General features: G+C 45.3%; 1 protein-coding gene across 1 annotated transcript in view; it reads left to right on the top strand.

The window, feature by feature from the left end:
• LOC122946238 (cytochrome P450 2F2-like) overlaps positions 1 to 14900 on the top strand; it is a 99195-nt gene that overhangs the window by 45421 nt on the left and 38874 nt on the right. The window contains exon 2 of the mRNA XM_044305701.1: positions 4652 to 4829. Coding sequence (XP_044161636.1) covers positions 4653 to 4829 — 177 coding nt within the window. The 5' untranslated portion in view covers position 4652. The remainder of the gene's footprint in view (positions 1 to 4651; positions 4830 to 14900) is intronic.

Genomic DNA, 14900 nt, shown 5'->3' with positions numbered 1-14900 from the left:
GGCCGTCGCCACTTGCTACAGTGTGTCCGCCCCAGGATCCTCTATGCACTATCTTCTAAGGAAGTTTTTCAATAAAGCAGCAACATCATTTCTACTCCGGTGAGTGCCGCGATCTTCTTTATTGTTTCTCTCCACATCATGAACTATTGATCTAACCTCTGTGTCGCTGAGCACCACGTAGCGGAGCACACCTAACCACATTATCGGTTTCCTATTATTGAAGGCTATATCAGTGAAGGCAGTGCCGCCTTGTATCCATTACCTTCAACGTATTAAAAGATCCATAATGTGTTTCACAGGTCTTTGTTGAAAAACTATGTGGGAAACCTGCTGATCTATCTCCCTTGCCACCTCATCCTGTCTTGGTAGATGGTAATCTGGAGTTTCAGATCTCCAAAATAATTAACTTGTGTATTCTTCGTGGTTCCCTTCAGTACCTCGTACATTGGAATGGTTACGTTTCAGAAGAAAGAATGTGGGTTCCAGCGACTGATGTCAGTGCTAGTCGCCTTCTGAAGGCTTTTCACAGGGCGCACTCAGATAAGGTCGGTCCTGGGTGTCTGGAGGTCACCCGTAGAAGGTAGGGGGGTACTGTCACTGTCTGCCCTGTGAGAGATCTAAGAAGATCGGATGGACTTGCAGCATGTGAGTCTATCTGACAGGTCTTTCTGTGTTTCCCTTCTGTTTGTTGTTGTGGGCAGGATCCCACCTCTCTACACGTTTTGCTTGTTAGCTGTTTAAGAGGCTTTATTTAAGTCCGCCTCTTACTGCTGACTTTGCGGTTGATATTTTCCTTCTGGAGTTCTATACTGGTTGTTTGTCGATCCTCTACTTCTCGCTCGTCTTAAGCTAAGTCCTCCTGTATTCTCTTTTGTGCGTGTGTTGCTTCTAGGTCTCAGGGAGAAGCTGGTCCCTTCACAGTGGAAGGTACTGGCTGTCTCATTCTCTGCTCCCTAAGTTAGGGTTTACTTCAGTGTCAGCAGGGCAAAGGGTCCAGCGTATGAGTTTGTTCAACATCAGGACTTGCTCATACTGTAATCAGTCAGGGAGAGGCTCAGGGATTGTTAGGCGGTTATCTTTCCCTCCTCCCTAGCTTTGGGGCCTAGTCTGTTTACTTGTTGCTGTTTGTTTACTTGGTGTTCCTCTTATCCCCACTTGCCATCACATGGGTGCAGCTTATTGATGAGGTTTTGCCAATATACAAACTGACTTATGTCGCAAGGGGAAACCCAGAGAGATTTGAGAAGATCTGGGGCCCGTGGCTGTCTGACGGGTCGGAGATGCTTTAAATCAGGATGGGGGGTTCTGCAGCGCTGTGATGGTGTGTATTAGTGAGTGAATGGTATTTAAAGATATTCTCCAGTTAATATAGCTGCAGCAGCAATTTTATAGGCTTACACAGAGATATACTGTTGGTACTTTATGAAGTCTCTATAACGTATCAAGCTAGCTGCCGCAATGTCTATGTGCTACATGTGTTGTGTGTGCTGTGCACTATTTTACATGTTGTTTTCTCTTTAAAAACAATCAATAAAGACTATTAAAAAAAGACGGATCCGTCATGACCCACAATTCAAGTCATTAGGGACGGGTCCATTTTCTCTGACACAATAGAAAATGGATCCAACCCCCATTGACTTTCAATGGAGTTCATGATGGATCCGTCTTGGCTATGTTAAAGATCCGTTCATAACGGATGCAGATGGTTGTATTATCAGTACCGGTTGTATTATCAGTACCTTCCGTCGCCCTATCTCCAGTTACTTTTAATACTTTCTAGGTGAATGTTTCTCTGCCTTTACTTTTTAATAGAGAATATCCTGATCTACAATTTAGTGGCGTGGAATGTGGGAAATCATGCCGCTTGTTAAAAGTAATTAAAAATGTACACATGTCTAACCGCACTATAGGGCCTGTATTGTATTCTGAGACATCAAAGACGATAAAATTTCTGGTGCTGCCCCCCAAGCCAGAGATGTGGGGTCCCTTGAATACAATATTACCGTTTACACTGAACTCTACAAAGGCTCACATTTATGAAATTGTTAAAAGCAGTTTATGAAATAATTGCTTTCTTTCAACTGGTATCTTGCATATTATAACAGATGCTGTGCCTTATGTAACCAGTGATATTTGCGCGCGTGTTATTTTATCTTAGGAACTCAACTAAGTCGCCTTTGGCAACTTTTGGCAGCTGGAACAAATAACTCTTTAATATAGTTTCTGTGCCAAAAATTGCTAATCCTCTCCCTCACCGGCAAACTTGTTCTCTCTCTTTTCCTCTCCTTTACTGTCCTACCTCAATCTGTCTCTATTTTATTATCTTCTTGTCTTAAACCTTGTGACACCAGTATCCTATTACCCAAAGACTTGCAAGCCTGTAATCCATGTCCCCTCCGGAGGCTGCACTAGACCCTCAGTAGTGAAATGTGAGGACATAAACAGAGGTTATAACCTAGTACTGGTAATGGTTAACAAGAGTGACTCAAGTATTAAATATCGCTTACTTTTTGGATAAATTAGTGGTACAATGGCTAAAAACCAGCTCACGAGCCATGAGGTCCTCTTTATGCTGAGGTGCACGGATCCAACATGGAAAATGAAACTTGTGAAAATGTGCACCCCTGGTGTAGAACATGAGGCCAACTGGGCTTTGTATATTTACAAGCCAAAAAGAAGATATTAATAGTGATCTCCTGGTTAAATGACTACTATGTCATAGAGGACATGCTCATGAATATTCACCACCTGGAAGATCCTCTATTTCAGTCATCCCACAAGCGGTATCAACTGCAGCATTGCATAAAATCCACAAGTTACAATAGAAACATTCCAGTGGTTGGACTTCACTTACGACTGCAAATCACATATGTTCTGCGATACACTTAGTATGTAGTCACATTTAAAATGTAAATCAAAGTAAAAAAAAACAACATAATTCCTGGATAAAAAGGAAGCGTATGATGCAGAATATGAGATGATTCAGTAGAAACCCTGGTCTCAAAAGCAGCTGTGGCCTAGTGGATCCATAACAGGTAATCTGGAGGTACTATCCGCTATCTATCAACTGTAGATATTTGGATATTTATGGTGACCATCTCTTTACAACAAAGAGCATGGCAGCCGTGGGCATACCTACCAAAGTGGTAGACCATGTAGCTACTGTGAGGCCTATGGATAGAGGATGCCCAGACCAGGTTGGTGGGTTCTGAATGTTAAGGGTGTAGTTTTAGTCCTCGTACTGTCCACACCGGGTTAAGAGAAGGAGAGGCCAAACCGAGTATAGTAGAACTGAAGACTTTTCAGCAAGTAGTTGCAGTACAGACGTCTTAGTATAGTCTCTTTACACGAGTAGTAAGAAGAGGAACACATGCAGACTGGTAGCTTAACAATGTCAGTATCCTATAGATTTTGGTAACGTATCTCATCCACAATAAGAGCACTCCTCATTATCCGCTAGTGCACAATATATAGTCCCTTATGCACAGTAACACGGTACTTAATTTTAGGTTGTCTCGCTGGTGTTCTCTTGGCAAAGGGTGTCTCTACTGCAGCAATGCTTTTTAAGTGTGCAACTTGCTCCAAACCATTTTCTATCTCTATTGTTTTGGCAATCTACACTCCATTGAACAATGCTCCTCTTCTCCGAGCCTGAAACAAAACTCAGTCATTGTTATTTGAATCACACCCTTATTTTCTCGGCCCACTTTTCTCCCTGCCACACTTTTACAGACTGCCCACTTCCAGGAAGTGACATCATCCAGGATTCTTCTTCTTTTAGTATGTGCAAAGAGGTATCTCCCAAGAAAGTTAACCTTGGACCATGGCCAATAAGTCTCCATGTCATGGAGTACTTCTAGTAAGTCTCTATACAGGACTGGCCTCTTTAAGGATAGTCAGCACCCTACCAAAGCCACTTCCAAGGCATCGCACTGAGCCAGCAAGAATCCTACTTTATACTGATGGGGGAAAGCACTTCGAAACAGCTGTCTGTGGATGGATGGATGGATATCTGGCTTGACTATATTCCCTTGCCAAATCCCAAGACTTTCAAGTGGTTAGCTCTGGTGAGATGGTTCTCTTTCTTGGAATATACTTCTATTCCTATTAGTTTACAATGGAGCATTGCCAGTAAATCTCCATATAGGAAGGTCTTTTTTAAGGAGATTTATCACCCTGGCTAAGCATTTCAATATGTAAAAGCAATTGTAAAATTTCACCACTAGATGGCAGCAGAGTAACAGTAATTACATTAGTTTGCAAAAGACCTATTATCTTGCAGGGGATAAATTACCATAATTTAACGTATACCCCTTACATGACAACCTACCCCAATTTACAGGTCCTGCAAACAGATGTGTAGGAAGTTAACCCAATCATTATAGAAAGAAAGATGGGGGTCCTCCTTTCTCAGGTGCTTAGGGATGTTTTTAGCTTTAACCAGGACAAGAAGGAAGACCCTTATCTCTATGTAGACCCCTGAAGGCAGCTACAGGGAAATACAATTCCCTGTAGCTGCCATTGGAGCCAGTTGAAACTGCTGCCATCCTTCTATTAAGGTGACCCTTCTATATAATATTAATGTACCTGGGTGTTGTGGAGATAATGGGGAACCTCTTTACTAATTCTGCATATGAATTTCTGTTCACAGGATGGATTTATACTGGGTCACTACAGTCCTCCTGACATTTATCATAGCCAGCGTGTTGGCTAAGTATATAAAGATATTATTGGAGAGGTCAAACCTGCCTCCTGGACCAATGCCTCTTCCCATCATCGGTACTCTTCATAAGATTAGTTTAACCAATATTGTGAAGTCCCTCAGGAATGTGAGTATAGCATATATAGCATGTGTGTGGATAACTAGAAATAAAGGCAGCACTTGTGTAATATTGAAAGCCGAAGTGGGGCCGAGGTCATTAAAGGGGTTGTCTCACTACTATTATGTAGAAAAAGCTAATACCAGGCACTTACTAATGTATAGTGAGTGTCCATACTGCCACCTTGATTCATTTTTCCATCACATTATATGCTGCTTGTGCAACGGGCGTGTCACGGACGGGGGTAGGGAAGCGTGCACCCCTGACTGCCACCCACGCGTCTGCCCCTACTTATTTGCATGATCCGTCCTAGGTAACGGGGCGCAACTGGACGGCAGTCCCTAACTTACGTAAGTGCAGGGGAAACAAAAAACAGGACAAACAGAACACAAAGCAAGTCAAACTAGCCGAAGTCAAATACCAGGAAGTCAAATTAGTACAAGGGAGCAACAAGAGTGAGTCCAAACACAAGCCGGAAGTCAGTACCAGGAGATCACGACAAGCAACAGGGGATGAGCAGAAGCGAGGTCAAACGAGCAGAGCCTAGGTCAGGATTCAGGAGCACAATGCCAGGAATACAGGGGCGTATAAAGACCTTACTGCCTGTTTAAATAGGCCTGGCTGGTGAGTGACATGACGTGGCCAGCGTCACGTGACTCACAGCAGACCAACTCAGACGAGCACCAATCATCATTATTGGTGCTCGGCTCCCCTGCTGCTTGCCTGCTGCCATGGAGACGAGGAAACAGGCTACATCCTTGCCCCTCTTCTTGCGTAGGTTGCCGGTGGTGCTGCGAAAGAAGGACTCGCCGCCTGCCCCTCGTTACAGGGCGCCCCCCTCTTGGGCCCTCTATATAATGCGACCCAGGTATAGGAATGCCGAGTGGTATAGTGTGGCCTATAATTTACTTTATTGTGTGTCACGTTGCTCCTACCTGGATATGGCTGGACCCCAGGTTTTGGCTCTGAAGCAATAAACAGGGGGAAGTAATGGAGGAATTTGAAAGAAAGATTGAGTCCAGACCTTGTATAAAGCTGAATAGCAGCTTTACTTGAATACATTTTCATCACTCCCACATTGTTGGAGTGGATCCAAAAAAACTCAAGACATTAGCAGATTAGAGGAGTTGTCCAGTTGGGAGAGCCTTCCCCATGACAAATACTTGGCCCTTTGGTCACCTTGGTTTAAGTGGTGCAGAGATCACCACTCTAACGCCGTATCTTAACAGCAATTCCTATCACTATGATCTAACAATATGCTCACCTCACCCTTATTTTAATAATCTCGGCTTCTATGATCACTTCCACATTACGACATTCGATATCTAAATATTGTTACATTGCTTGCTTACTAGACTGTTGGTAGTCACTTTCAGGAAAGGAGAAGGGGTGAGGGAACCATCTAACCCTTGGCCCCAACATGCCCTCCCTCCACAAATGACACAGACAACCTTGTCACGTTTATAACTTTTATTTAACAATTTTGTTGGGTGGTAGTCGGCCACAGCTAATTCTTTAAACGGCATAACCATAGCTGAGCCCATGCGATTCGCCAGCCGCTGGGCTCCCAGCGGGCGGATTACGCCAGTTCACCTGCTCAGTAACCAACTTCTCTTTACCAGCCGCCAGCTGTGACTTAATAGGATGCCCCAATTAACAAGACCTACATGACCAAAAACCCACCAACATAAACCTCGTATCCAAACAATAGGGAGGGAGGGAGGGACACAGCGCTTCTGCAAAGAGGAAGAGGGAGGGGACGCAGAGCCTTATAAAGGGGTACTCAGCAGCACGCCCCTTCCTGCCGGCAGGATGCAACCATTAACCCCCAACGCACCAGAACCTCAACCCAAACGAATGGGGCCCTATAACAAGGATAGGGGACCGAGGAAAAAGGGGAAGGGGGACCCACAGTCCCTGTACACCCTCCCAATATGGTCAGGTGTCCACCACGTGCTTTAGTATATATGTTTATGCTCCTATGACCTGTGGGCTGGTTGCCCTTGTACACTTTTCAATTTTTTGAAAATATCAAAATAAAGATTTGGTAAAAAAGAAAAAAAAAATCTTCAAACTTTGTCTTGGACCCAGCAGGCTTTAGCATTAAAACTGGCAGGCAAACGCATCTCTGCTACATGTGTTGCTTTCTGGCTCTGTTGTACTGACAGGCTGACTGTATGACTGCTTTCTTCTGGATGTTGCACTTTCTTTCTTTGGTCTGTCTCTAAATTGGGCCAGGGAACTTTCCTCCTGGCTCCTGAAGTGCTAAGCGTTGTCTTGGTTTGGCACGTCCAGAAGAAACGTGCCCTCCACACCTGTCCCTAGCAGGGGGTAAGCTAGACTAACTGAAACTGGTCCCTACCCTTCCTGCTGGAAGTAGGACTCGCCCAATTCTCCACAGAGGGGGGGGGGGGGGGTTAGAATGGAATGGAAATCTCCATTCACCCTAACTGTAGCTCTGCCATGTTTGCTACCACCTGCTGGTGAACCAGGCACATTACATGAAATAAACAGTTGCAAACATCATTGGGTATGCACATTATGGTGAATCTGAAATAGAATGCATAGGTGACATACAGGTTAGAGCAATAGAGATAGTACCAGTGTGCAGAAGTGGTAACATCAGTCTGGGGTGTTACACTTGTGTCCATGGTTTAATCCACCCTGCAATCAAACAGTGGTGGTCGCGTGCTTGCACACTATAGGAAAAGGCACCGGCCTCTCTGGTGCTTCTGCGCTGCAGAGGTGGCTGTAACCGCTTAAAGTGAGAAGTGTATAATGTGATGGAAAAATTAATCTAGTTAGCAAAGGAGACAATATGGATAATAACAATACATTATTAAGTGACTTGTATTAAAGGGGTTTTCTGAGGCTTATATACTGATGACCTATCCTCTGGATAGGTCTCAAGTATGTGATTGGTGGGGGTCCGCTGTTTTAGAACACAGGGGCGCTCACAGTAGTGCTGCGGCCTTCTCTCAGCTTTTTCTAGGCCGTATGAGTTCACATTCATGGCCAAAGTGCCACTCAGCCCCATAGAAGTAACCAGGGCTGAGCAGGATGCCAAGCACAGCCACTATACAATGTACGGACTCGGTTTAGTGAACAGGGAGAGGGCTGCAGCGCTCACAGGAACGCCTGTGCATTCTCAAACAGCTACAGTGGGATGCGAAAGTTTGGGCAACCTTGTTAATCGTCATGATTTTCCTGTATAAATCGTTGGTTGTTACGATAAAAAATGTCAGTTAAATATATCATATAGGAGACACACACAGTGATATTTGAGAAGTAAAATGAAGTTTATTGGATTTACAGAAAGTGTGCTATAATTGTTTAAACAAAATTAGGCAGGTGCATAAATTTGGGCACCACAAAAAAGAAATGAAATCAATATTTAGTAGATCCTCCTTTTGCAGAAATTACAGCCTCTAAACGCTTCCCGTAGGTTCCAATGAGAGTCTGGATTCTGGTTGAAGGTATTTTGGACCATTTCCCTTTACAAAACATCTTTAGTTCATTCAGGTTTGATGGCTTCCGAGCATGGACAGCTCTCTTTAAGTCACACCACAGATTTTCAATTATATTCAGGTCTGGGGACTGAGATGGCCATTCCAGAACGTTGTACTTGTTCCTCTGCATAAATGCCTTAGTGGATTTTGAGCAGTGTTTAGGGTCGTTGTCTTGTTGAAAGATCCAGCCCCGGCGCAGCTTCAGCTTTGTCACTGATTCCTGGACATTGGTCTCCAGAATCTGCTGATACTGAGTGGAATCCGCGCGTCCCTCAACTTTGACAAGATTCCCAGTCCCTGCACTGGCCACACAGCCCCACAGCATGATGGAACCACCACCATATTTTACTATAGGTAGCAGGTGTTTTTCTTGGAATGCTGTGTTCTTTTTCCTCCTTGCATAACGCCCCTTGTTATGGCCAAATAACTCAATTTTAGTTTCATCAGTCCACAGCACCTTATTCCAAAATGAATCTGGCTTGTCCAAATGTGCTTTAGCCCACCTCAAGCGGCACTTTTTGTGCTGTGGGTGGAGAAAAGGCTTCCTCTGCATCACTCTCGCATACAGCATCTCCTTGTGTAAAGTGCGCCGAATGGTTGAACGATGCACAGTGACTCCATCTGCAGCAAGATGATGTTATAGGTCTTTGGTGCTGGTCTGTGGGTTGACTCTGACTGTTCTCACCATTAGTCGCTTCTGTCTATCCGAGATTTTTCTTGATCTGCCACTTCGAGCCTTAACTTGAACTGAGCCTGTGGTCTTCCATTTCCTCAATATGTTCCTAACTGTGGAAACAGACGGCTGAAATCTCTGAGACAGCTTTCTGTATCCTTCCCCTAAACCATGATGGTGAACAATCTTTGTCTTCAGGTCATTTGAGAGTTGTTTTGAGACCCCCATGTTGCTACTCCTCAGAGAAAATTAAAAGAGGAGGAAAACTTACAATTGACCCCCTTAAATACTCTTTCTCATAATTGGATTCACCTGTGTATGTAGGTCAGGGGTCACTGAGCTTACCAAGCCAATTTGAGTTCCAATAATTAGTTCTAAAGGTTTTGGAATCAATAAAATGACAACAGTGCCCAAATTTATGCACCTGCCTAATTTTGTTTAAACAATTATAGCACACGTTCTGTAAATCCAATAAACTTCATTTCACTTCTCAAATATCACTGTGTGTGTCTCCTATATGATATATTTAAATTACATTTTTTTATCATAACAACCAACGATTTATACAAGAAAATCATGACGATTAACAAGGTTGCCCAAACTTTCCAACTTTAATTGGCGAAGATTCTGAGGAAGCCACCTTGACGCCTGGTAGATGGGCCCGACACATCTTTTGATCAAAAATGTGCACAAAGACCTTCGATATTTCCATTTATAGTAGGTATAATACCACTTAAATTTAGAATAATTCCCATTTCTCAGCTCTATTGTTTGTATGTGAAATGTTGTGCAGCCATTTTATTATCAACCATTGTCTGAACACTGTTAGTGTAAATCAAGTTAAATGATCTGGATTGACATTCTGCTGTTTGGCCACAAGATGCTGTGTTTTCCTAAACACAGCTAAATTTCCATATTCATGAGAGGTGGAGTTACAAAGCCTGTAGGACAGGGGTGGCCAACCTTATATACACAAAGAGCCAAAAAAATAAACTTAGGACTACCAGGAGCCACAAGCTATACATTTACACACGAGTCACCGTTTTTTTCGCCCTACAAGATGCACCTAGGTTTTAACAGAAAAATAAGAGAAAAAAAAATGATTTTTCATCTGATCTGAGGTCTGATAAAAATATATTTTTCTTATTTTTCATTAGCAGAGAAAAAAAGAAAAAAAATATTTTTCATCAGACTTTAGATCAGACTCCTAAATCAGATCCCCAATCCTCATCTGACCTACAATAAGATCCCCAAACATCATCAGACCTCTAAATCAGACCCCCAAAATAAGACCCCAATGCTCAGATCAGATAACACAAATCAGACTCCCAGTATCAGACCCTCAGTGCTCAGATCTCCCTCCCCCCATGCTCAGATCTCCCGCCTTCTCAGATATGACCCCCATGCTCAGACCTGACCAACCCATGCTCAAACAAGACCCCCTTGCTCAGATCTGCCCCCCATGCTCAAATCTGCACCCTCATGCTCAGATCTTCCCACTCATGCTAAGATCAGACCCCCATGCTCAGATCAGGACCCCCTCATGCTCAGATCAGACCCCCCATGCTCAGTTCTATAATAAAAAAAAAAATCTCTTCCCTCTCCTGATCAGGCACTGGTCTCCTGCTCGGGCACCTGCTACTCTGCAGGCCTGACACGCTCTCCACTGTGAACTGATGAGCACAACGTCAGGTCATAGTGCGAGTCTCCGTACTACGTTCGCACACTGTGTGCATCAGGACGTAGTGAAGTGTGAGCTGGAGCTGCAAAGGAGTAACAGTGCCCGATTAGGAAAAGAGATCTGAGCATGGGGTGGAGAGTGAGCCGTCTGACTGCTTCCTGGATTTACAGCTAGAGCCTCACTTGAAGAAGCAAAGAGCCACATGTGGCTCAAGAGCCACAGGTTGGCCATCCCTGCTGTAGGAGAAAGGGGGCAGCCATCTTAGAGGAAGCTGAGACTGAGGAACTGTGTGAGAAGAGGATCAGTCGACATCCAGGTGTGGGAGCATCCCTCAGTGACCAGAGCTGCAGTTAAGTGAAGCTGAGTGTGTCCAAGACCCAGATCCTGTCCAGAGGAATGAGGATTGCTTCCATGAACACTGACGATAGCTGAGGAGCAAAGCAACATACACTGCAGTACTGCATGCTTGTTGGAGAGGCATTTGTTCAGTTCACAGTCACCAGCGGATGCAGAGTAGAACGTGTCGGTAAGACTGATCGTGCACGCACCTCATCACAGTGTTGGCGCCTAGAACCCTAGAGACCGAGACCAATCCTGTAGTTTGTTAGATAGGATTTCTGTTTGTGTCAGGATGCAAATGTTACTGGCTGTTCATTGCAAGGACTCCACAATTTACAGTGACATTTCACACTGGAGAGCTGATAAACTTCCCCACAAACTCAAGCCAGGCTGGCGTTTTGGCTCAGAAGGAATACGCAGGCACGTGCTACAAGACCAGTTATGGGAGGGGGAATACTGTAGAGCATTGTAAGTCTGTAAGCTGTTGTGCTGCACCGCAAGCTAGCCCGTATCACACACCCAAACATTTGTTCTTGATTTTGAGGGTAATAACAGGTAAGGCCTGTTTTATTGTGTCCGCCAGTAGGTAAATTACTGCACTATCCTCCAGCATCCATCGGAGGGCGCTGCGTGGTGCAGCACAAGGGTTTCAGTCTCAATCCACGGTTAAGAAAAATACTGTTTTGGCAAAGTAGTGCAGTTGTGGAGCCACTTCTTCAACCGACCACAGCAATAGAGCAAGACCCTAATGCAATACTCCAACGCCCTACAGGAGATGTTAAATGAAATACAGCGGCGAGACCCAGAGGCCATGGGAGCCTTCCGGGAAGTGGACCGGCTACTATGAGACCAGTTCATAGTCGGGATCTCCAACAAATTCTTACAGGACAGATTGCAAGAGATGACCCAGACGACGGCCGACATTCTACATCATCTACCTCGCCTGTGGTGGCGAGAGTAATGAGTAGCACCCATGCTACAGGGGACCGGTTGGGGTCTGAAGACTCAGAGTCCTTAAAGGATGTGGTCCATGCCCTGCAGACAGAATTGAGAGAACTTCGGCTGGAAGTGTCCCAGATGAAGACAGGATCCCCCCGGTCTCTGGAAATGACCCCAGCACCCCGCACCACTCCACCCAGGATAACTGAGGTCCAGGGACTCGTCAAAAGAAACTCCCTCTGCTGGGCTCGTCGACAGTACAGCCATATGGCCAGAGAGTGCCCAGATCAGATGAAGTCTGGGCCGACGTTAAACTTCTGACCGTCACAGTCGCTGGGCGTCCTACGGCGGTACACCAAAGCTAAGTCCTATTTGTGAGGAACACGATCTGTATGCCAGCAGCCCCATTATGGAAGCCAAGTTGGAAGGCCGGAGGGTACGCTGCCTAGTTAATGCAGGGTCAGAGTGCACCATTATGCCTCTGGAGTTCTTCGAAAGACACTTTGGCCATATGATGGAGCTGGAAGATGGGAGCGTCATTAGGCCTGACGTCTGCCAATAACAGAGAGATGGACGTCTGAGGGATAGTCTGGATATGGGTCTGACTGTTTGAGGAAGACGTCGGCAAGAAGGTGGTCGTGCTGGTGGACCATTTGAAGAGGAATGGATGTGACGATACGTATGAATGTGCTGAGAGAACTAGACCATCAACTCTATGCCAAAGAAGGGCCGAAGTATTGGCAACGGGCCACCACACACCGGCCAACCCAGAAGGTTCTACAGCAGATGGTGAGGAGCTGTAGTCTGCAAAAGAGCAACATGTCTGGGTGGCCCATTGGGCACGTAAAGGTGCCGCAGAGGACCCCAGTGAAGATCCCGCCTTGACAAAAATAAATATTGATGCTGCCGGTGGGGGCCGGAGAACAACTGAATTGACTTGAGGTTCTGATCAAGCCCGCTTACCAGGAGAAAACGCAGACTTGCCCACTGGTAGCCCGGGCCCTCGCTATTGTGAAGGATGGACGTGTGCCTGTACGCTGCCTCAATGTTGAAGACTGCGAGTTAACCGTTCCTGGGAATACCTTGCTGGCTAAAGTTTATATGTCCGAAGGGGACATCCCTCGACGAAGGGGCTTCATGCTACAGCCAGATAGGAGATCAACCTGGACCTATGCTGTAGAGGTCCATCAAAGGGAGACCGAGACCCCCGACAACTGAGTGGAACAAGTGAGTGATCATGGCCCGGATGGGGGTGGACTGCAAGACCCTAACTCCAGGACAACAGAAGTTGTTGGAAGACGCTCTTTGGGAATTTCAGGAGGTGTTCTCGAGACATGATGAGGTCTTGGGGTGTGCTTTCGCCACCGAGCATGAAATCCCTACTGGCAATGCTGCTCTGATCAGGGAACGTTACCGGCAAATCCCGCCCAAAATGTACCAGGAGGTGAAGCACATGGTGGCCAGCATGTTGGAAAACTAGGTGATCCAGGAGATTCAAAGTCCTAAGGCTGCTCCAGTGGTCTTGGTGCGGAATAAAGATGTGAGTCTCCGGTTCCGCATGGATTATCGGAAGCTGAATGCCCAGACTGTCCGGGATGCCTACCCCCTTCTGCGGATTGAGGAGTCATTGTCCCCCCTGAGTCATGCAAAGTTATTTTCGATTCTTGACCTGGCCAGTGGGTATTCGCAGGTACCGGTGGCCAAGAAGGACAAAGCAAAGACGCCTTCATCCTACCTATGGGACTCCATGTGTTCAACCAGATGCCATTCGGTCTGTCCAATGCCCTGGGAACATTCCAGCGGAGTGGAGGAGCAGAGGATCAGAGGAGGTTGTTTGTCCCCCCCTCCCTGGATGGTCCCTGGAGGGTCTGAATTGTGAGGGTCTGAAATGTCGGTTTAATGCTGTTGGTGATGAGCGGCCATCTAGAGTGGAGCCCACCGTTCTGATGACCGTTTGGATGCCCTCCATCCTATAATAAATCTAGTGATATTGTTAAAGGGGGTGAAAGAAGAAGTGGAGGAGAGGGAGAAGGAAGAAAGGGAAGAAAAAAAAAAAGGAGAAAAAGAGAGGGGTTGGAAGCTGGAGTGTGGACAGTGGAAATTGGAGGTTGTTATTTAAAACTTTGCAGTACTTGTATGTGAGGATTGAGTGTCCTTTTGAGCGTCCTTTGTGGAAGGAAGAAAGTAACAAGTGAGATAAGAGGGAAAGAAAGAAGGAAAAATAAAAAAAGGGGTGAAGATGCCTAGACGCTTGTGGACTACAGAGTACAGCGATCGTTGTATTTACATTTATACCCCTATCGTAATTTCGATCTTGACCTTTGATTCTAATCCTCTGAAGAATATCTTTCTATAGGACTAACCAGGGACTTTTCATAGGACTAACCCCCTCTAACACCTCCAAACTCTCCCGGACTAACCAGGGACTAACTCGTTCAAACTTAGCTTAACCCTCTCACTAAAGGTACAAGGCTGGTACTTGCTCTGTTAAATTTGCAACTTTTCCTTCTCTCCCTTTTTGACCAAATGTGCTTGGATTGCTGGACATTGCTCCTTCGCAGTCAATGTATGCGATACTTCTGGACACTAGGAAAACGTTCACAATTTGGCTGCTGGACTTTTTTTTTTTTTTTTTGTCTCTCTCTTTCCCTCCTATTATTAATACCCTTTCTCTCAAATAATCTTTTTCCTTCTGGTCTAAGCTGTAATGTACGGCTATGTCTAATTGGATTGCTTGTTACAATATGTTATTATATTGCAAACTTTAGTGTTATCATATGTTAACAGATTTAATGTTTCTGATTAAGACAACTCTACACCTGTATCTGTAAAAGAACGGTTGGGAAGGGTTGTGACAGTGCTGGGTGAAGAGAGAGGAGGAGAGGAGGGAGAAAAAGAAAAAAAGGGAAAAAGGTAGCGGAGGAGGTAGCGAGGAAGAG

The sequence above is a fragment of the Bufo gargarizans genome, chromosome 9, assembly GCF_014858855.1.
Source record: "Bufo gargarizans isolate SCDJY-AF-19 chromosome 9, ASM1485885v1, whole genome shotgun sequence".
Lineage (NCBI taxonomy): Eukaryota > Metazoa > Chordata > Amphibia > Anura > Bufonidae > Bufo > Bufo gargarizans.
This window is presented reverse-complemented; position numbering and strand designations above follow the sequence as displayed.